The sequence below is a fragment of the Lepidothrix coronata genome, unplaced genomic scaffold (genome assembly GCF_001604755.1).
Source record: "Lepidothrix coronata isolate B3197 unplaced genomic scaffold, Lepidothrix_coronata-1.0 Scaffold246, whole genome shotgun sequence".
Taxonomy (NCBI): domain Eukaryota; kingdom Metazoa; phylum Chordata; class Aves; order Passeriformes; family Pipridae; genus Lepidothrix; species Lepidothrix coronata.
In genome coordinates, this window is record NW_016690426.1 from 954,189 (window position 1) to 977,134 (window position 22,946).

Sequence of the window (22,946 nt, forward strand, 5' to 3'; positions counted from 1 at the left end):
CTGAGGTAGAGGAAATAAGCACGAGAAACTTCTACAGCTCAGGCAAGTAAATATCTGTATCTCCATAGTTTATTGAAATTAATTGCTTGGTAAACAAGTGAGTGCTGGGAACCTTCCTAGAGCAGAGGAATTGATTTGTGCTGTTACAAAATACAGTTTAAAAGGAACATAAGAATTTTAATTATATTTTTTTCTTTATTTAGTAGGGAAAGGATCTTTCATAGTGAACTCTGCTCTGAAAAACGAGAAAGCCTCTCCTCTGTGGAATTGAAATAAATATTTGACAGTTGCCTTGAATAAAAATTAAGAAAAATGTCTGTCATAGATCCTTACCAGCACATTGTGGTAAGTAGCTCTGAATCTTCTGTGTATACTGTCTTCTGTAATATATCCTGTCTTGTATAATGTGTTCTAGTAGAGGTTACTCTAAATAAGCACATAACATTGCAGTTGTTACTAATTCCTTAAAGAAATGGTGTGTGTAACTTTATCCCTTACAGTACAATTTTTTTTGGCACAATTCTATTTACTGACTAACTCTTTCCCTTTTCATTAGTATGGATAGAGGAGTGAGTTGACAATTTTGGGTATTTAGATCTTAAACTAGTGTATATCAATGACGTTGGTTCAAAGATAATCTTCAGAATACATCCTGGAAACTCAAGGTCTGAGTGAAATGGTCTGTGCTACTCAACAGCAGCTGCTGCTGAAGGCTCCTGCTCCCCCCTTCCTGCTTTATCCCAGTGTTCCTGCTGCATCCCTTGTCCCAGCTATCAAACCCATGTCTTTAGGGAGACAATTGACCTTGATGAATTGGCAGAAAAAACAGTTCAATACAAAAATAGACCAAAACCAGTTATTAGTAAGGGGTTCTTGGCTGTGAGGGTGGGGAGGCCCTGGCACAGGCTGCCCAGAGAAGCTGTGGCTGCCCCTGGATCCCTGGAAGTGTCCAGGTTGGATGGGGCTTGGAGCGACCTGGGCTAGTGGAAGGTGTCCCTGCCCATGGCAGGGATAGGCTTTAAGGTCCCTTCCAAGCCAAACCATTCCAGGATTTCATGGAATGATTAGAAAATCCGTTTTGTGCTGTCAGAGCTGGCCCAGGGGGAGGGTGGAGCCATGTCAGCACAACCTGTGTAGCGGAGAAGCAGGGACAAGAGAAGGAGAAGGGAAAGGGGAGCAGAACTGCCCTTTGTGGGGCGAGGCAGTGGCTCACTGAACACTGGGATATTCCCGTGTAGCTCTCCTGGAAGTGACTTTCCAGAGTAAACACGAAATGGCAGTTCCTGCTCAAACTGAAATCTGGAGCCACACCGGGCGTGTTCCTATCACGGGCTTCTCGGAAGAGCCCCGGGATCCCCCAGCAGGAATAGTGACGTGTACCCAGAGATAACCACGCTTGTCAGAGTGCTGTGCTTCTAAAGCATGGCTAAAAATACACCCTGTGCTTCCTTGAAGTGATCTCTTATCAGTGCTGTGGTTTGTACCCCACACGCTCACATCCTCTGCTCCGGTTTGCAGCCAGCACATGCCAGACTCGGCTTTGCTCCTCCACAGGCCTGTGAACTCAGCTGGAAGGACCAACTGCAGGTTGATGTCTCAGTTTAACTGTGTTACAATTCGCTGACTTGGTCCTTTTGGCATCACTGCCCTCTCCTGGATGGAATGCTTGGAATGATCTGTACCTTTATGGGAGAGGTCTCTGAGGCACTCGGTTGTAGTTCATTGAATCATTCTCGTGAAAGATCTTTTGATACCAGTATATATATTGTAATAAACACTGTCAGTGCAAGAGCTGATCTTTTAATTGCTTGAAAAGTGAATGGAAATCTTTTGAGGTTTCTTAATTTGAAGGTTGAAATTCCATGGAAGTTTTTACTGGAATTTGGAAGGCAGCAGGCTCGTACCCATGCAAAAATCTTGGATTTTAAGAACATTTGGCATTAAAAGACTCAAAAGTATTCTCCCTGAAAGTCCTTTTGCTGATTTGTGTGTTTTCTGATCTTTTAATTTTTATTTCTTTTTATTTATCTTTCTTTCACGTTTTGTGAAAGACTCTGAGGAATAAAAAGCTACTGGAGGTGCAGACTGTGCCAAAAAAACTTTAGATTTAGAGGCTTAAGATATGTAATACATCTTTGGTTACAATGATATGGGGGATAGATATTATAACAATGGGGAAAATGGCTTCAAGGTAAAATTGTGTGTGTGTGTGTACAAATGTTTGTCTGAATTGAAATACCCTGTGAAAGAAGAGCATGGACTCTGCAAATCTATTACTTAAGTAAACAGGCAAATATTGTCATTTGTCCAGCCCAATTGTGAGCTCAAGTGACCTTAACATTGAGGAAGTAAAACTATCAAATACTTATGCAATCTGCCCGTGCCAGAGCTTCCTGATTGGGGTTGGTGTGCAAGGCAGCCTCCTGATGGAGTTGTGTTCTGTGACTCAGCATTCTGGAATACACAAATATGATACTGGAGACGTGTAAATTCCTCCTTCTTGGCAAGTCCGGAAAGTTTGTAGGTAAAACCCACCTGCGTTCCGGGAGACTTTGGTGTGAGGTTGTTTCCCAGCCCCAGAGTGGGAAGGTGATGGTGTTTGTGTGCTCACAGATATGTAAAAGATGTAAAGTATGTTAAAGGGAGGAAAGCAGATAATTAGGGAAATTTTACTGGGAGGAAGGCAAGCAAAGGTGAGGGAGGAAGAAAGGAGGCAGGGGAGGAGTTCGAGAGATGGAAAGGTGTGTGAGAACAGCAGATATTGAATCGTGACTGTGCAGGATACCTGGAATCCCAGAATCCCAGAACATGCTGAGTTAGAAGGGACCCACAGGGATCATCAGGTCCAACTCCTGGCCCTGCTCATGCCCCTCCCCAAGAGTCACACCATGTGCTTGAGAGGATCATCCAAACACTCCTGGAGCTCTGGCAGCCTAGGTGTGTGCCCACTGCCCTGGGGAGCCTGGTCAGTGCCCAGCTGGGTGAAACCCAGTATTGAACCAGTAGAGTGAATACTGCCCACAGGAGTCCTGTAATTTAGAAACCCCATGCTCAGAGAGGGCAGGTTGAAAACCTTTCTCTCCTTTCTTCTCTAAATTTATGAACAAAGAGGAAGTGAGATGAAATGCACCTGTAAAGCGAGGCCACTGTGGATGGTAGGTCTGAGTTTTTTAAATTCATCGAATCCCAGAATGGTTTGGGTTGGAAGGGACCTTAAAGCCCATCTCATTCCACCCCCTGCCATGGGCAGGGACACCTTCCACGAGAATTAGTTGTGAGCTTTTGAAATTTGTAACCCGTCGTCAATTTTTGAAGGAATGCAGATGTTGCTCCACTCAGTGTTGCAACGTTTAAGTGATTTATTTACCATCCTCTGTTTTTCAGAAGTACTTGAGGGGTTGGCAATGTACAGATTTTTATCAAGATTTAAGGTGAACATAAGTCACTTGAGAAAATGCAGCTTAGTCATCTCAAGCAGCAAGGGCTGGATTTGTAGAGGTATTTGGAGTCAACACATTTCTTGTGGTGTTTCCAGGGGGCATCTGATGCCTTCAGAACTCACTCCAAACACTAACCAAAAAATGCTTCTGAAATGTGGACATTTAATCCTTTTAATCCCCTTAGAAACTGGATCCTAAGTGGAAAATTGCCCTCATTTCCCGTTGTACTTAAATTACGTGAAAAACGTTTATTTTGGTGTAAGAAGAGATCTGGACTTTGGAGCTTCCTGTGTATCTCTGTATATTTTTCTTTTTACAAACAGGGAGATCATTTATTTTAGTAGTTACAAATTTCTTTCAAGTGTGTCATTATGGCCAAATATTAATAACTCTTTATAATTATAATCCTCAGTGTGAGGCATGGGGAAAGGATATAATGTTTTCTGGTTTTGCCAGGCCTCTGTGTACTTGCCTTCCTTTCAAAGGATCCCAGATCTTAAACCAGACTTAACTTTCCTGGCAGTATAACAGCTGGAATGGTGGGGGTTGCTGTTTCAGTCAATAAAAAGCAGTTTTTATGATAATATAACTGTTTAGCAAAACAGTTATTGACTTGCAGTAGAAATAGTGATGATCTCTGTCCTGCTGGAATGAGAATGCACTAGTAAGTGGTGGCTTGGTGGTAGGCATTTTATTTAGGCATATAAATTTCATGAGTAGGACTGGGAGATGCAAGGAAATGACTTTACAGAGTGCTTTTTGTCAGGAAGCATCGTGTAGTCTCCTCGTTTTCCACCGAGGACTCCGAGGCACCACAATTTCACATGAATTTCATGTATCAGCTGAGAGCTGAATGCAGCACACCCATGTCCCATCCCTGTCACTTAATTATAACTCCATCCTCCTCCTCGTTGCTAAATGCTCAGTGATCTCTGATTTGTGTTCTCCGGTGAGGACAAGCTCTTTCTTAAGAGCTGAGAAAAAGGAGAAGGGTGGTGTGTTTGTACTTTGGGCTGTTTCTCTTAATTATAAGGTTGTATGTGACAAAGGAAATACATCAGTCTGTGAACAAACTGAGGCCAGTGCCGTGTTGTGAAACCAGCCCTTCATCAACCTGACCTGTGTGAAGGTGGCACACACTGATAAAGCAGCTTTGGGTGTTTTTAAGCAGCAAACTGAAAATAGGGGACAGCGGGAGCGGTTGGTTTTGGGAGATTCACAGCTTGTAAAAATTCTTGGAGCAGGGTGAATGACAGAACTTCACATAACTGTGTTCACATAGAACCAGCTCTCCCCAGGTAGTCACTAAAATCCCCATTTACCCCGCCGTGATGGAAAACTCTGGGCAGAAATTTATTCACGGAGAAGTCCCATCCTCCTTCCCGTTCATCCACGCGCTCTTGGAAGCTGCAGTGCAGGTGGTGATGGATGTCATGGAATCCTGGGTATGTCTCCATGCCAGCACAGGGCAGGCTGTTCAGTAGGTATTGGTTCCCACACCTAAACCCTTTCTGTTGGGTTTGGTGCTTTGGAGGTGAGCAAAGAGTCCCGCTGGGAGGATCAGGCAGAGTCTGAATTCCACTTTTCCTGTGGTTGGTGAACCTCTGAACCGATGAGGGTTTCAGTGCACCACTTGTAAGGTAACAGCTGGCATTGCCCCAGTTCCCCCTGCCTGCTGCCTTGTTCTTTGATCCAGACAGCTCCTGCAGCTGACAGGGGAGGGATCCCGGAGCTGCCATGTGCTGCTGGACAGACAGACAGTCATGGATGGTGTGGCTGTGCTCAGGGTTGTGGAGGCATTTGGGTTGGTATCGTTTGAGTTGCTTTTTAATGTATCCTGACACAACTATTACTTAACACTCACAAGCCACTTTTGCTGTCTTTAGTTGGTTTTGGCTTTTTTTGGTTTTTTTTTTTGAGGAAATGATATATAAGATACCTATAAGATTAGTAATTTTTTTTATTTGTATTAGAGGGGTCCAGTTTGGTTCTAGACTCTCTGGTGAGTTGTAGATGAGAAATAATGAGGCTTGGCTGGAACAACCAGTTTTGAAAAAAGGAAGTGTCCAGATGAAAACATAGCAAGAAAGCACCAGGCACAGCCTGAAAAGCATGTCCCATACCAAGGGTATTGTCTGTGGTTTTAAATAAATTCCAGTGAATTTCTTGATTCTGGTCTTTCCCCCTTTTCCTTCTGCTTGGAATACATTGTAAGACCTTTGATACTTGGCTGGTTGTTTTGGTCCCAATGGCTGATATGCCAAATATATCACCAAGTTAATAGGGGGTTAGGAAAAGATAGAAAATATCCCCGTTTCAGTGTTGGAAATGCAAACTTGAGGTATGTTGTAGCAGGGTATGAGTCAGTGTCTGGGCACTGTGGGCAGCCAGACAGCTCAAGTGTCCTAAGACAGGCTTTTAACATAGCAGTGTGGGTGTAAGGGCTGGGAGGCAATTGTGGGAGACCTGATCCTGCCTCCAGCACATCAGATATACCCACACTCTCTGTGCTCTGTCCCTGTAAAGGCAGTGTTGTCTGCCCTGCAGTATGCACTGGTCAGTCTCAGAGTTGGTCAAATTTATGGCTGTGTAGATAAAGCAACAGTAGATGTGAGTTGGTGACCTCTTTTTATTATTTTTTTTTATTTTTGTTTCTTAACTTCACATCTTTTCCTACTTCCCTAGTTTGTTCAGGAGAGACCTGCTCCTGCTGTGTGCTTGGGCTCTGCAGGAAACAGGAACCCCCAGAAACTGCACAAAACTTGCTGGGGAATGTTTTAACAGCTGGGTTTTCACCTTCCTTACATTGTCTTAAGGATGCTTTCCCACTGAATATTGATGTGTGCTAAAAGGTGTACTCCAAGTATCACTCACCCTGTCCCTTGCGCGTGCAGTGTGCTTTTATCTGCTCCAGAACACATACTTGGAAATAATTCCTCCTGTTCTTTGTACCAGGGGAAGGTAATTACAACGACAAGCTGTAAAATAACCCCTTTTTTATTTTTTCTTTACCGTACCCAGTTGTCCCTGACTGACTAAATGCCTTGGAGCAGGTTGTGTGGAGAGGAGGAGTGTTATTCATTGAGATTAGTAGGTGTGGCTGCAGGAAAATCCAGCAGCCCCAGTGCAAGGTCTGACCTCCCAGTAAAGCTGCAGGGTGCAGTTCAGCTTTAAGATGCTCTATCCAGTATGAGTTTCCCTTACGTTTTGCCTGGGTGATTTCCCTCTCTCTGTTTTTGGACCAAATGAAACCCTGTTTTCATAGATGATTTTTGGTGGTTGCTGTTGTTGTTGTTCTGGAGCTTAATCACCTCTAACTCTCTGACTTCCAGGTGGAGCACCAGTACTCACACATATTCACTGTGACAGTAAGGAAAGCCACAAATGTCACCAAGGGAGCCATTGGTGACATGCGTGAGTATTTCTCTTTCTGTTTTGCTCTTTCTTCCATGAGGCTGTTGCCGTAGGCAGGGGGAGGTGATGACACATCCAGCTTGTCGTGCATTAAATGATTGTTCCTGGGCTGGGGGTGGTTTTTTGTCTGTCTTATTAAAGCCAGGGCAGTGTCCCCGTGTCATTGCTCACTCTCACTCAGAGCAGATTTGCTGCTCCTTCTTTCCATTGATCCAGAAGAGCTGAGTGAGTTGTAAACGATTTGCCTACAACAAGCAACACCTACAATTAGCTTTTTGGCTCAGTGTGTGAGTCCTGTGGGACTGGTAGTTGCTGCTGCCTCAGAAGGCTGTGGTTTGCTGGTGGGAACATGTCAAAGGAGAGGAGCCCAGAGCTCTGCTGAGTCAGTGCAGAGAAAAAAATAAAAGCCATTTCAGAAACCAACCCAAAATGGGTCAGCAGATCTTGTGGTGGGGAGATACATGACACCAGCACTTCTTCCCCTTTCTGTGAGGCTGCTGGACTGTGTAGCTGAACAGGAAACCACCAGGAAGAACAACCCATGAAAACTCTTCTCTGCTCTAAAGGGGGGAAGAGGGAGAGAATATTGGCTGAATCTGCAGAAAGAACATTCCCATTTCCTCAGGTCTAACTGCTCTGCTGCCAGGTCATCTCTCCCTTTCCCTGGCACTCTGTGCAGAGCTTGGCATAGCCCAAGGCTGGGGTTGGGAGGGTGAGTGTGGTGTCCTGCTCCTGCTCTCCCATCAGGCTCCTTGGACATGCAAATGCTTTCCAATTGCTGCTCTGACACTCAGCTTTGCTTCAGTGGGTTAACAGTGGGTTTTCAGAGTTAAAGTCTACTGTTGGTAGCAAAACTGGGGGAAGGACACTTGGAAGGGGAATGTTCAAGAGCCCCAAGTATGAGGGGAGAGAGGGGAGCCCTGGTGAAGGGAAAAAGAGGGAACTGGGAATCTGTTTAACATCTCCTGTGGGGTAAAGGACAGAACACCCAGAGAAGATGCAGTGGGGTGTGTATGTCCATATTTATATAATCTTTATACAAAAAAACCTCAGGAGAAGTGCTGGAAGAGTGGAAGAAGGAGCCCACAGGTTTGTGTGTGTGAGAAGATGGACAACACAGGTTCTCAGAGTTCTCTTTTGTGAGACGGTGTGGGGAACATGGGAAGAGAAAAGAGGAGGTTGAAAAGAGGACCCCATGATATGATATTAAAGGGAGTGGGGAAAGGGTGAAGAAAGCCAGAAGACCATGGCATTTTTGTCCACCATATTCCTATAGAATAAATTCCAAGTGCAATCCATTAATGTAATTTCTTTTTTTTTTTTTTTCCTTCCAAAAAAACCCACCCTCTTATCTTTGCAAATCACCAAAACCAAAAAGCTGCTCAGGAAGAAGATTTTATTTTGATAAAACCTGTCAGAACTAAGGGCTACCAAAACCTGCTTTGTTTCCTGTCTGAGGCAGCTACCAGAGCTCTGTAGCCTGGGGCATCTCTGAGGGAGCTTCCAAGTTCCTGAGGCTGGTTCTTGGAGTCCTGGCAAATCCCCCAGAGTGAGAAAAACAGATCGTTGTGTCTGTTTTTATTTTGGGAAAGTGAACAACGTTTTTATTTCCCGGGTTTTTACAAAGCTGTGTTGGAGCCTGGGAGCTCTTTGATCAAAACAGTGATCATGTTAATTACTGAGGAGAGATGCTTGAAGCTGTGAGTGCTCAAGGGTCTTTACAGTTGATTGTGCCAACATATATATATATATATATATATATGTATGTATGTATATATGCATGTTTATGTTTTTAATTTGATTTACCAAAACTGGAACTTGTGGAAGGAATTTCTGAACTGTTCTTGTCTCAAGGACAGGAATCACTGCCAGGAAGGGTGACTGTGATGTGGTTGGGGTGGGTACCTGAATACCCTTCATGGACACTGTCCCATTATGGACACTACCAAGCTGTTGGCTCTTCTGGTGGACTGCCCCTGATTTTTTTTTCTGCTGTTATTGTTCTGGGGTCAAGAGAGTTAATTTTACATTGTGGTGGTGATGGGGGAACATGGGGGATTTTGTGTAATGTTTTGCTGTTCTTTTTGCCGTGTCAGTTTTTCCAAGACTTGCTCTGAAAAATCTGGGTCAATCTAAGCTTATTAAATATGCTGAAGTGCTCTGTGTGATATTTTCATCTTAAGGCTCTGAACTCTGCCTCTGCTCAAAGAGTTTTAGCTGGAAGGTGGTGTGTGGATGGGCATGGAGGCCCTGAGTTCTGTCTCCTTAAGCCCAGGCAATATTTTAAGCATGTTTTTCAAGATTTATTGAGCTCTTTGTTAATGAGGAGTGTAAATGTTTGTGTTATCCTTAAACCCAGGTCACAGGTGCCCACTAACAGTGTAGCTTCCACAGGCAGTGTGTTTCCAGGAGTGACCAGGTCACACAGGCAGCTCTGCTGATTCAAGACTTATTTTTAGTGCCTTGGCTGCTCTTTGTGGTGGAACAGCAGAGGAAGCTGGAGCTGGGATAGCCTCCAGCCCTCTGTTTGGCTGTGGTTTCCCATTGTGTCTGTGAGTTAACATTTCTGGGAGGTGATCTGACAAAGACAAGCAACCAAATCTAAATCTTGGTCATCCCAGGATCTGAGTAGCTGAGCTACAGTAGCTGCTCTTCCTACTCACTGATAGAGCACATCAAAATAAACCAAAATGGCAATAATTGCATAATAGAAATTTTCCATCTAGATGATTTTCATATGTGAAGGAAGTCAGTGTACTTTGACCAATTTGTCATTCTGTGAATGCATGTTTGGGGATGATAAATGAGATTTACTGTAAGAAATGACCCAGCATGGTTGGGAGGGGGCAAAAGAAGTTTGAGAGCAGACCCTCTTTCCAGGAGTTCATTCAAATCCTTTCTTATTAAAGGTATCTGCCCATTTACTGTTGCCTTAATATAGAAGTATTTTCTTTACTGATTTAACTTATTTCAGTTTTTGGTGTCTGTCAACGTGATTATGTCAGTCCAAGATATCATCATCCCATCAACATCCAGGTGATGCAGCTTTCCCCAGATGTAAATTCTGGTTTAGTGACTGCTCTGTTCACTGGGCTCAGCTCTTCTGGCTGCATCTTTTACAGGCTGGAAGATTTATGAGCTGAGTAACTACAGCAGATGTTGGTGGGTTGACCTTGGCTGGTCTCTCTATCACTCCCCTGCCATCAACAATACAGGGGAGAAAATATGATGAAAGGCTCTCTTGGGTCAAGATAAGGAGAGGAGATCATTCACCTCTTATTGACATGGGCTACACACACTCAATTTGAGGAAATTCCTGCCATTTATTGCCAATTAACTGTAACAGAGTAGGATAGTTAGAAAGACAACTAAACCCACTTTATCACCTAGACCTTTCCTTCTTCCCAGTGTTCCTGCTGCAACCCTTGTACCACCTGTCAGACACATGTGATGGGGGTGAGCCAGCTGAGCTGGCAGAAAAACAGTTTAACACAAAAAGAGACAAAGAAATTTCTTAGGAAGGAATCCTTCCCTGTGAGGGTGGGGAGGCCCTGGCACAGGTTGCCCAGAGAAGCTGTGGCTGCCCCTGGATCCCTGGAAGTGTCCAAGGCCAGGTTGAACGGGGCTTGGAGCAACCTGGGCTGGTGGAAGGTGTCCCTGCCCAGGGCAGGGGGTGGGACTGGGATGGGCTTTATGGTCCCTTCCCACCCAAACCATTCTGGGATTCTATTCCCCTGCTGTCCAAAAGCTGCCACACAAACCTATTACAAGATAAAATATCACAGAATCTGCATGGCATTGGTGAGGATTTAGTTATCTTAAATGCTTAGCTTTCTGCTGATTCCAGACCTTGTAAAATCACTTCTCTGACTGGAGCTCTTGGAAAAGATCTTGCCTCTGATCTAGTGTGTTCCTATATAGTAGATGTTTAGTTTTGAGTCTACTCAGATGCCACCCAAACTGTAGAGCCTTTCCTTTCTTCCATGACAGTCCAAGAACTTGCAGAAAAACTACCAGAATCCCAAACTGCAATATTGTAGAAGAGAAATGCTTGCAAACTGGTTCTTCTTTCCATAGCATCTCTCCCTTTCTGGATTTTCAGGGAGCTTGGTGGAAAATTTGGTCAAAGGAAGCACTGTAAAATTTGTCTTGTATCTTTAAAGATCCATTTCAGTATAATGGCTTTCAAAACAAGTGGAAGCATCTACAGAGGGAACCAGTTTTATGACTGTTCTTAATGATTGCTAATCTTGCTTAATCCTGTTTTGGATTTGCAGCTTTTACTTACTTCAGCTACTTTTGATGCTTTGATAATGAACATTTGTAATTCTGGGCCATTTCAAGGGGAAAAAAAATCTTTTCTCAAGAAAGTTTAAAGTTTGATAGCTTGTGACACTGGTACTTAAAGATGCATTTCCATTGCAGTTAGGCTGAACTAGTGTGGTGTCAGCCCACTAGTGTGGCTGTTCACCATCAGCCAGAGCTCCTGAGGTTGAACCTGGCCTAGCTAAAGCCCAAGTCACAGCAGTCTAGAGCAGCCTAGGTAGGTGTGTGCAGGGTTTTAAACCTGGCCTAACAACGGGAGGAATTGGAGGTTTGCCTGCTTGTACTGGAGTTGGTGTTACAGCAGCTGGTTCAGGACTGATCCAGCTGTTCTCAGGATCACATCTGGCTGCTCCTGCCCCCCGGCTTAGCTGCCATACCTGTTGAAGTGTCATCAGCTAAGGCTCTTCCTGCAAGGCCCTGGAGCAGGTTCTGATTTTTGCAAGGGAGTTGCAAGAGGAAAACAAGTCAAACTCCTTCCCTTTTCCATTCCAACAGCCTGGGAAAAGTAGGTCAGAGTTGGCCAATCCTCCACATCCTACAAGCTGCACATGTGGGTTTCGTGGCCAGGAGCCATAATGTTTGAGCCTTCTGCCAGCCCCTGTGCTGGCCCTGCTGTTTGCCATGGCCTGGAGTGCTCTGAGCTCCACCACTGACCACAGCAGGTGCCTCTGGATCAGGAGCCAGGGCTGGCACTGAAATATGTGGGTCTTAAAAAATGAACAGTGCTACTGACAACTGCTCAAGAGGTGTCTGCTGCAGATCTCAGGGAGATCATCGAGACAACTAAATGCCAGATTTGTTTCCTTCCCAGTGTTCTTTTCCTGATTAGGCTTAGCCAGTGCTTCAGGGGGACAGCAACGTTGGAAAACGGTTCTTGTGTTCCACAGTGAAGCTGATCCAGGAATTGCTGCTCTTTTCAGTTGCAAAAATATCTTTTTGATGAGAACCAAACTGTGTCTGTGAGTACTTGCCATGTAGTTACTGAGGCAGGGGCTGTTTCTGTCAAAGGCTGGTGAACACTTGCTCTCATCCCAGGGGAGGGCTCTCCCGTGACTGTTACACTGAGAACATGGAGCAGTCGTGCTGGCTCAGACCCAGGATCCATCTTCCTGGGGCTCTGGTTGGAGAACCTCCTTGTCCCTCTGCTCCAGGCCCTTGCCAGGCTGGGACCAGCTGCAGCCCCAGGAGAAAGGAGCTTGCTGGTGGCTGGGAAGTGCTCCTGTTTCACGTGCTGTCCTGTCTCCAGGCAGAGCTCTGTGGTGGGGCTCTTCTCCAGGAGCTGTGCACACCACTGCTTCTCCAGTTTGAGCCTTTTGCTCTCTCCATTTAGGAGGAGTCTCCCTTATTTTGTGCCATTTATCCTCTGTAATAAGTTGACTTTTTCCTGCTTTCTATTCTTTTCCCTCTCATCCCCCTTCCCAGGAGTGCTTTGAAGTTGTGTTAGGGTTGGTCTAATGCCTGATCCTAAGGGACAGTTGGGAAGAACATCAGTCACAGTGAGTTATAAAGGAAAATTATGAACAGGGTAAGCATGTGACACTTTCCTCTGACACCTCTCCACCACTGCCCTCAGTGAGGGACTCCCTGAGCTGGATGTGCTCCTGGTGTAATTAGCTCTCACTGAGGTTCTCCTGCAGAAACTTCACTTGTTTTCTTTGAATCCATGTCAGTCTTTTCACCCACAGCTCCTTTGGTAAGGAGTTCTGCAGGTTACTGTCTGCTGTATAAAATAGACTTTGAATTTGTTTTGAAAATGGGGTTTTAAAGGTGTGATCTCAAGCATCTGAATTGGGTTCAGTGGTGGGCCCCTCACGAAAGAAGGACGTGGAGGGGCTGGAGCGTGTGCAGGGAAGGGAGCTGGGAAGGGGCTGGAGCAGCAGGAGGGGCTGAGGGAGCTGGGGGGGCTCAGCCTGGAGAAAAGGAGGCTCAGGGGGGACCTTCTGGCTCTGCAACCCCCTGACAGGAGGGGGGAGCTGGGGGGGGTCGGGCTCTGCTGCCAGGGAACAAGGGACAGGAGGAGAGGGAACGGCCTCCAGCTGTGCCAGGGGAGGCTCAGGTTGGACAGCAGGAGGAACAACTCCCAGGTGTCACTTCAGTTTGGGGTTTCCTGGAGCTTCTTGCAGTGGCAGTGATGATGGTTTTACAAAGATGTGATGTTTATGCAGCAGCCTGAGCCTATACTTAGCTCTGGTTCTGCTCCAGTTAGGGCAGCTCTGGATTTGAAAAATGTTCCTTATAATTGTCTGAATTAAAAAGTCAAGGGAAGAACCTCTTCTCTATCAAGGCCCTGAGGCTGCACTTCAGCAATATAGTAAGTCAAGCTCTAGGGCTGTTGGTAGAGACCCAAAACCTCTAAAACCTCTTGATACCAAACACAGATCCAGTGTAAACTTGTTCTGTGGATTCAGAGAACCTTGCCAGTGTAAATTTGTATTAGCAGACTTTATGCCAGACTAGAAATAATCTATACTCCATCAGCTAACATAAATCTGGACTAAAAGTCATTTTGTGGCTTTGAAGCAATTTAGCAGGAATGTGATGATATGCCTAAACTTACTGTAGACCAAATTATCCCTGTCCAGGTCTGGCATTGCTGTGGACCCACAGTTGGAACTGAGCCAGGCCACCTTCTCTCCCATGTGTCTTGGTGGTAGAGTGAGATGTTTCACTGAGAACTAGGCATTTAAATTAATTAAAAAAACCCAAACCCCTTAGTTTCTGGCACACTACAGAGAAAAATGTTATTTTTCTCTGGGCTGTTGCAGTTGTTTCAGTCACTTTTCACTATCTGTCTGCAAAAGGAACTTAGAAATAATGTAGAGAAAGGAATATTATATTGCTCTTGGCACTTGTACAAATCTGATGTGACCCTATGCAGCATTCAGCTGACCTATTTAGGTTTGGTTTTTTTCCGCTTTCAAGGCTGGATCAGTGAAACCAGTGATGTCCCCCAGCAGCACACTGGGTGGTGATGCAGTGCCTGTGCTGGGAGTTCAGTTCTCCCCTTCACTGCAGCAATGCTGGGGCTGCAAAGCACTGCAAGAGAAGGCACTGCTGATTTTTAACGAACGTGTTACCTCATGCCAGGATTTCTCACGGCATAGCTGCTTCACTTGGAGTCACCTTCCGCTCGTGAAATCTCACCCTGCATCATCCCCTTTGCAAAATCCCCAGAGCCTAAAGCTTGGCAGTCCCTGTAATACCTGAAACACAGGCAGCAAATAATCCACCCCCTCCTCTGGAGCCTCTCAGGTATCTGCTCCGTGAGAATGGGGGGGCCTGCTCCTGGTCCCTGTGTGGGGTCCTGTGGCTCTGCCTTTTTTCATTCCTTCTTTCCATTCCTTTCTTTAGTTAACCAATTCCTGGTGCCTGTGTTCTCCTGAACACTGGAGACATCTTTTTCAGGCCCTTTGTTAGTCTCTCACTGGGGTGGAACAGGACAAGGCTAAGCCAAATCTAATAACTCACTGATTTGTTAATGTGGTTTTTGGGAAATGTTAATCATTGGTACTTGACAATTATTGGTAAGTACCATTTTTAAGAATTCCCTTTTTTAAAACCGGAAAGTCACATGAAACTGGGAAAGCCCCATGATTTTACAATTCATTACATTTTCACCTGACTGTGGCAGAGAGATCAACTCCTATTTTCAAGCCACTGTGAAGCATCTTGTCCAGTGAGCCCTGTAAAATTCACTATTTGAATAGCAATTCAGTTGTTGTTTAGCTTCCTCCCCCTTGGAAGAGGGAGAGGTCATCCAGCAATTCCCAATATTAGCTTGGCCTCAGTCAGGCTGCTCAGCTGCAGTATGATTTTGTGCTAAACAAGCTGTACTGTAATGCAGGAAGCCCCAAAAAAAGGTGGAAAATAGACAAAGATGGTCATTTGGGACCTAGTGAGGTTTTATGAATGGGATTGCACTTAATGGTGGATAAATTAATGGTTATTATCATTTTTATATATATACACATGCATCAATATTACACATAATTGATGTATTGGTATTTGTATAATATATATGGTAACTGGTATATATGTAATAATCCATATCAGTATAAAATTATAATTATTAATTATAATAATGGTTAACCAGAAAGCAAAATGCTCCAATCAACCAAACTAACACAGTTCTTTAAGGAAGTTCTGCCATGGACTTGCTGGAATATTCCCATAATTGCTTAAAAATGATACCTGGAGGTCACGGGACCAAAAAATCTGGATCCAGATGAAGTTTCTCTAATGGTGGTGCATATATTAAGTGAAATTAAAGTTTGTATAGTTTTACTTCATATCCAGTGTGATCACGGGTGTCTATGACGTGCTCATGTGGAAAAAGAGTCAAATCCTTGTGGTGTGGAATTTTTTACAGCAAAACAGGCTTTGGGATACTTGAAGAACCTTTCTTTTGGCTTTTGATGGACAAATAAGATAAATTTTAATGTGTGATGGTATTGGCTTCATCCTTGGTATTTTATATTCGAACAGGCTTTCTATAGTTTCTTTATGACTTATGCTGTTGAAATAATTGAAATGACTAAAACATGAATTGTATATCTGAAATATTAATTATATTAATATAGGGGCCTGCTGACAGTCATCTCATCAAATTAATAGCATGAGATCAAATGCTTTCCAGTCAGTGTAGAAGATTTTACGGGTTTCTTCAACAGACAGATTGTTAAACCATTACTCATTTTTTAATGTGAGAGTGTTTGACCCTAATTACTGTCCATTGTGGGTTTTACTTGGTGATTCATAATGTAATTTAAAGGGAAAATCCTATAGCAATTACTTAACCAGGAGATAAATCAAACCAGGCAAAGTCATGGAGTCCTTACTTTCTACCTCTCAGCCATTTCCTAAGCTGTTTAAAAATAGCAGTGTAGATCCTGGCTCTGCTTTTATTGTTGGAAATGTGTGTTCAGCCCCTGGAGGATGCTGGAAGTTGACACGATTTTGGATGTTTTGTTAATTAGCTTTAGGGTACACACAGCTTTCAGCTGCTAATTGCAGGACCCTGGTTGGCAGCAGTGCTGGAACTCTTAGGTTTATTTTTAAGTGTGCAGTTGGGGTTTGAGGTATTGAATTGTCAGTTCAGATTGATTTGTCCCTGAGGAATCCCTCTGGTCCCCGTGTCCCAGCCTTCCCTGTGCTGTTCCCTCTGAAGCTCTGCAGGACACTCAGTTGCACTTATTGTAAACAGCCAAAAAGTGCCAGGGAAAGAGGGATATGGAATTATCCCATCTTGTGGGGATGCACGTGGCCATTGGAAATCCTTCCAAGGGTTCCCTGTGCTCTAACATTGGGATGCCATGGCAGAGGAATCACAGGAGAGCACTTGTGTAAGGATTAGCCTGGAGCAAGGCTGAGTGTACAAAAACCTCATTGTCCTCAGAAGTCTCCTGAGGAACAAGGACAAATCCTTACATATTTTTGCTTTTAAGTCTGTGGTTCTATTTCAAGTACTGGAGCAGGAAAAAAGAGCAGTTCCCTGATAGGGTTGTCTCTACATGGAATTGTTAAGGTTGGAAAAGACCTTTAAGATCATCAAGTGCAGATATATCTATATCTCAGGTATAGGTAATTCTCTTGTCTTGATTAAACTTGCAAAACATCAGCTTTTGACCCATTAACCACAAAGATTCTTCCTTTTAAAATCAAAATATGGGTAGCAATGCTGCAGTATCTAAAGGGGCTCCAAGAGAGCTGGAGAGGGTCTTAGGACAAGACCTGAAGTGACAGGACAAGGGGGAATGGCTTCAAACTGCCAGAGGGCAGGGTTAGATGGGATATTGGGAAGGAATTCCTGGCTGTGAGGGTGGGGAGGCCCTGGCACAGGTTGCCCAGAGAAGCTGTGGCTGCCCCATCCCTGGAAGTGTCCAAGGCCAGGTTGGACGGGGCTTGGAGCAACCTGGGCTAGTGGAAGGTGTCCCTGCCCATGGCAGGGGTGGCACTGGATGGGCTTTATGGTCCCTTCCCACCCAAACCAGTCTGGGATTCTGTGATAACAGCAGTAATCAAGCTGTTTTTACTTGCATTTTCAGATAAGTTTTTTTTTTAACATTACCTAGCAAATCAATTGGCAAGTGCACAAGCAGGAATAAAAACATCCATGGAAAAGGGCACACACTGTTTAATCTGCCTTTGACAACTTTAACGTTTTGAAATACATGTTACTTGCCAGGTTGCTGGTATCTAGCTTTTTGGTCCCCATCCAATAATAAGGATTAAGGTTTTGATTAATATAATATAGCTTATAGCAATATCTTAATCACAGCATGCAGCGTTCCAGTGTATTTTTTCTCTTCATCTGAAGAAGGAAGTTACAAAAGAATAGATTTTTATTTTCTTAACTGAAAATAGCTCAAAATAAACTTTGAAACATGAAAGGGCAGATGATTAAATCTTTGCCTTGGGTTAAAAGCTAATAAAGGCATGGAGGTGAGGGGGTGGCTTGTCAATGCTGAACTACCAAGGCTGACTTTTCTAAGTTTAGTTGTTCTCTGCCTCACGTTTAGCCTGATAGGAAGTTAGTGATGGCATCTCTGTGCCAGAGGTCTGAGATTTCCATGTGTTTTGGGGTTTTGAATATGGAGAGGAAACCATTTGGGGATTGTGTTTGTAAGAAAAAATTAGGTTTTTATAACATAAGGTGGTTCATGTAATGACACGAAAAACTGAATGGAGATGTTTTGCCCAGAGCTCTGTTCAGCACTGTGATTTTGTGTAAAAACCCAAGGTTTTGTAGCCAAGTTCAGTCTCTTGGCAGAACCAAGTGTGTGTGTTTATTGCCAAAGTGATGCTTGATGTCCAGACTTAGCAGATGAGACCTTGTCACTTCTGACTTGGTGGATGTTTAGTTTCAAGAAGGATTCCCTCCTTTCTGGCACAACTTTGCGTGGTGGTTGAAAAGAGAGAATGTAGAAGTTGGCAGGTTGTAACATCTGCCAGGGAGAGGTGACTGGGGGTTGTTGATCCCCCTGTTCCCCTGACATTAAAAAGGAGACAAGATCAGTCATAATTCCATAGGAGGTAACAGGGATTGCTATATTAAGGCTCTCCACGCTGATCCCCAGCTGTAAAGAGCTGCTTGTTCATTATTCAGGGAGCAGTGTGACCAGCAGCAGTTGGCTAATTAAACTCCTTGAGAAGTTTAATTAGGATAAAATTGAATAGAATTTGCCTGGGTACATATTCCAAACCTCCTGAGTGGTTTCAGAAAGCCCTTTTTTTGGTTGTTTGGTTGTGGGGTTTTTTTTCCCCCCTAAGACAGTTGGTTTGATTTGAAATCCAAGCATTGTTTTAGAAAAATCTTCCATGAAGGACATCATGAGCCTTGGCCTAATTTGACAGAAAAAAACCCTCATTGAAGAGAAAAAAACCTACAAGCTTTGACTTGTTGGAAAGTGGATTTTTAGGGCTGCCAGGAATGCATTCCCTGCCCTCAGGGATGACTATTATTAGACACATCCGATGGCTTCTGTCAATGTGTACTTTTCTCCCCCTGATAATTTTGCTCAGCTGTAGTTGCTATATCTCCTTTTCCAGTCAGTGTTGTGCACAGTTGTTGTTCCAATACCCTGTGTAAAGAAGGTCCTGGTTCTGTGGTGACCTCCCCAAAGCCGTGGTGGCTGCAGTGGTTTCACATCTGGACAGCTCTCCTGCAGCACATTGATTGCCTCCATCACTTCCCAAACCAGCAAAGGTGAAAGGGGATCCAAAACTCTGGATCAAACTGCTTGTTTTCATTGTTTTGTGGAATACTTACTTGTGTGGCACAAGCCAAAGAAATTAAAGGCTAGGAAGAGAGGAAGAAATGAAAACTTTTAAAAACTTGCCTGGCAGTTGTTTGCACGTTCCCAATAAACTTGCCTCAGTCCTAGTGCCATTCTGTTTGTGCAAGGCTTTTCTCCTCCTCTACTAAATCCCAATTCCTGTTTCTTTTTGGGAGATTAATATAATTGTATCACTCCTGTTGTTATATTTATGTAACTTGTATAGCTGCACACTTCTCTGTCCTAGACCAGGAGGTGATCTGTGGTGTCACATAATTGCACCAACAACTATTACAGCCCAAAGCTGAGTTTTCCCTGCCCTGATCGTGTGTTTTGCCCTGCAGTTGACACTCCAGACCCCTACGTGGAGCTGTTCATCCCGACCGCCCCCGACTGCAGGAAGAGAACGAAACATTTCAACAACGACGTGAACCCCGTGTGGAACGAGACCTTTGAGTTCATCCTGGACCCCAACCTGGAGAATGTCCTGGAGGTAAATCCCAGGGCTGAGCTGCAGCTGGGAAGGTGGAAGAGAACAGTGCCTGGAAAGGTGAAACACAGCAGCTTGTGCGTGTGTGGCATCTGTTGTCTCAAGATTCCCCCTTTTTCTTTTAGCCCTAGTGTTGTATAAATTGAATTATTCAAGGAGTAGCCTTGAGAGTCATCATAAAACATGCCTGTGAGTCACCTCTTGGACTGCTCCTGAGGGATAGTACCTGCTATTCCTCACCTCAGCCATCATTTACTCCCTGCTTCCTGCACTGATTCAGCTATTACAGGCAGGGAATAGGTGGGGCTAAAGTCAAGTCTCTGCCCATTCTTTGCTTCTCCCTGAGGAGACAGAAAGCACAAGTGTGGTTCTGCTGTCTCCTCCATGCCTGGAGCCAAGGGCTGGGAGCCCACCCAGTGCTGTTCTGGGGACCACTCCATGTGCAGGCTTGTTGGTTAAGCCACCGTTTAATCTCGGGGTGTTAAACCTTTCCAGGCTGTGTACAGAAGGGGAGTGTTACATCTGAGTGTTTTATAAGTGGGCATGGCAAGCATTTAAGGTTGTCTCTGGTCCTTTGTTAGCTCTGTTCTTCCTATGGGATGGCCCTGACACGTGCAGTCTTCTGAGCCAAGCTCATGGAGTTCAGTCTAAATTGGCCAGCTGGGACAGAGCTGTAGCCTGTGAAGGTTTTCCTTGGCCTTGTGACCATCATCTCTTGGGTCTGAAATGGAATTATGCTTCCTACAAGCTCCTCGTGTTCTGGGGAGAGGGATAAGCTCCACAATCCCATGGCTGGCTCAGTGGAGCTTGAAGGACTGTCATATACATCCAGGGACAGGGAATCTGAGGGGATTCCCAACGGCTCCATCACAGCTCTGCAGGAAGCAGATCACCCAAAACAGCTGCCACCAGCTGGGTCAGCTGCAACAGTCAGCTGAGGGCATTCTTACCAGATTTTTTTAGTTGTAGAGGTACAAATTGGCCACAGAAAACTTGAGAAAGCTTTGAAATCTAAGAACAAGTCAGGCAAATAGATAGCAGGAATTAGAAAGGAGTGGAATGATTCTGGCTTCTTCATGAAACAGCCAGGAAGAAAAGATGTTGGGTTCATCTGCTTTTGTTGCAGTATGGGAACTAAAATTGTTTCAATTCCACTTTTATGGATTCTGACAGAATCTCTGGGGCAAAGAATTTTACCCCTCTTTTTGCAGATCTTGTGCTTTTTTGGAGGATCTGCAGGAGCTACAGCTGGCTAAATAATTGGTGTGGTCAGTAGCAGCTCTCAAGATCTTCAAAAGATGAGCAAAATGGTAAACTGAGGAATAGAAAATAAGAAAATTCCTTGGGTTTACTGGCATTGTGTAAACACTGGGTCAGATTCTGCTTGTAGTTACAGAATCCCAGGATATGGGTCAGGTTGGGAGGGCCCACAGGGGCTCATCTGGTCCCACCTCCCTGCTCCAGCAGGGCCATCCCAGAGCACAGGGCACAGGACTGTGTCCAGAGGGGTCTGGAACATCCCCAGGGAGAAGACTCCAGCCCCTCCCTGGGCAGCCTGGTCAGTGCTGGGTCACTGCCCAGCAAAGTTCTTCCTCCTGCCCAGGTGGAACTTCCTGGGCATCAGTTCCTGCCCGTTCCTCCTGTGCCATTGCTGGGCCCCCCCGAGCAGAGCCTGGGCCATCCTCTGCCCCCTCCCTTACCCTCAGGCAGCTTCCCTGGCAGGGTTGGAATTTATTGTGTACAAAATTTCGTTCAAGGGTTTGAAAAGGATAAAATTATTGAAGTCACAAACACAACAAGATTGATTGTAAGTAGAAATTGGAAATGGAACTTCACAGTAACTGAAGGCTGTTGCTGGTCAGCAAACAGCAGGTGATACCATGTGAGAATGGTTAATTATGGCTCTGCTGATGTGTGGGCAAGACCCTTTGGATTCTGCATGGAGTGCAGTGTCAGAATGCCAATCTGAAAAGCCACCTCCCCACCCAAGACCTCTTTGTGAATTCCCAAGCTAACAGAGACTCCACAATCTTTGTGACTCCATGGATTATTTTAATCTACACCTTTAACTCTATCCCAAGTGCAGTTTTCCCTCTGAAGCTCTTCAAAATCCCACTGAGAAGTTTCTCCTGCTGGTTTTAAGAGACAGTTCCTCAGAGATTGCAGAGTAAAGTTCTATGAGGAAACAGGATGTAGATGCCATTAAAATAATAAGTTCTGCCCTAAAATACAGTTCATCATTTCAAAGGGTTGCTTGTGGCACAGGATGAAGAAGATTCTTTGTAGCTGAGAAGAGGCTGAACCCAGATGTAGGAACATCAAGTGATTGTATCTTGATTCCTTTTGTTTAATGCAAAAGATATGATCCAAGCCACAAACATATGATATTTTAGGAGATATAATTCCACAAAGTGGAAAAAAACGTAAGTCAAAGGAGTCTGAAGAACTCATTTAAATAGAGACTGAAATGCTTTCTGAATATCTTACTTGAGGACTTGGAAGGCAGCCCCTGGGGAAAAAACCAGACTGCCAGACCTAGATCCACATGGATTAGAGCAAAAGCATGGGATGGTGTTCTGTGGTATCCCCAGACATCTTTGGAGATCATCACATTTTGGAAGGTATGTGCTCTGACATGGAGAGTAGGAGAAGAGACTTGAAGATCTGGCTGGATACAGAGAAAAGCTTTGTGTTTTTTGGAATGCTGCACACTTTGCCAAATCAGTGCTGTAAAAATCTTGGTCTGTGCACACAAGGCTGGGATGTAGGAGTTGGATTCAATGATCCTTGTGGGTCCCTTCCAACTTGGCATATTCTGTATGGATTCTATCTAAAAATCTTGGTCTGTGCATCCAAGGCCGGGATGTGTGGATTCTGTCTTCAGTGAAAAGTTTGTTTTTTGGTCTATCACACTGAAAACTATGGAAAGTTCTCCACAGGGAAGTTTTACTGACTCGAAATTCGAAGTAATTGTGTGTTTTATATGTAGAATGTGAAGTTATTATGCCTGCTTAGAAAGATGGGGAGATTTATTGACAGAAAGGTGCTTGGATGAAAAACCCTTTGCAGATAGTCCTGGTGTACTCCTGCAGTTGAGTACCTTGGAGGTGCCACCTACACTGGACATGAGTTTATTCTGTTTTAAAGAACGTGTCTGTTGGCTCTGGGCATTGACTGGCTTGGGTTAAGCCCATTCCTTTTCCATATAATTTTTTTTTTTTACTCTTATGGCATTAAAAAGGGATTTATTGAAGTATAATTGAACACCCAGCTGTCTTTTCTAGGTTACTCTGATGGATGCCAACTACGTTATGGACGAGACTCTTGGCACATCCACATTTCCCATCTCTTCTCTGAAACTGGGAGAAAAGAAGGAGGTCCAGTTGACTTTCAATGATGTAAGTTGGGACATTCATGGCTTTGCCTTTGTTGGGGCAGCTCTGAACAGGGTGGGAGGTTCTTCAAAGAACACCTGAACTGTTGTGTAGACCAGGATGTAGA

The 22,946-nt window shown here is 44.4% G+C and overlaps 1 protein-coding gene across 1 annotated transcript in view; it reads left to right on the forward strand.

The window, feature by feature from the left end:
- The first annotated feature begins 209 nt into the window (after positions 1-209).
- PLA2G4A (phospholipase A2 group IVA) overlaps positions 210-22,946 on the forward strand; it is a 62,860-nt gene continuing 40,123 nt past the window's right edge. The window contains exons 1-4 of the mRNA XM_017834963.1: positions 210-345; positions 6,773-6,854; positions 19,300-19,448; positions 22,730-22,843. Coding sequence (XP_017690452.1) covers positions 313-345; positions 6,773-6,854; positions 19,300-19,448; positions 22,730-22,843 — 378 coding nt within the window. The 5' untranslated portion in view covers positions 210-312. The remainder of the gene's footprint in view (positions 346-6,772; positions 6,855-19,299; positions 19,449-22,729; positions 22,844-22,946) is intronic.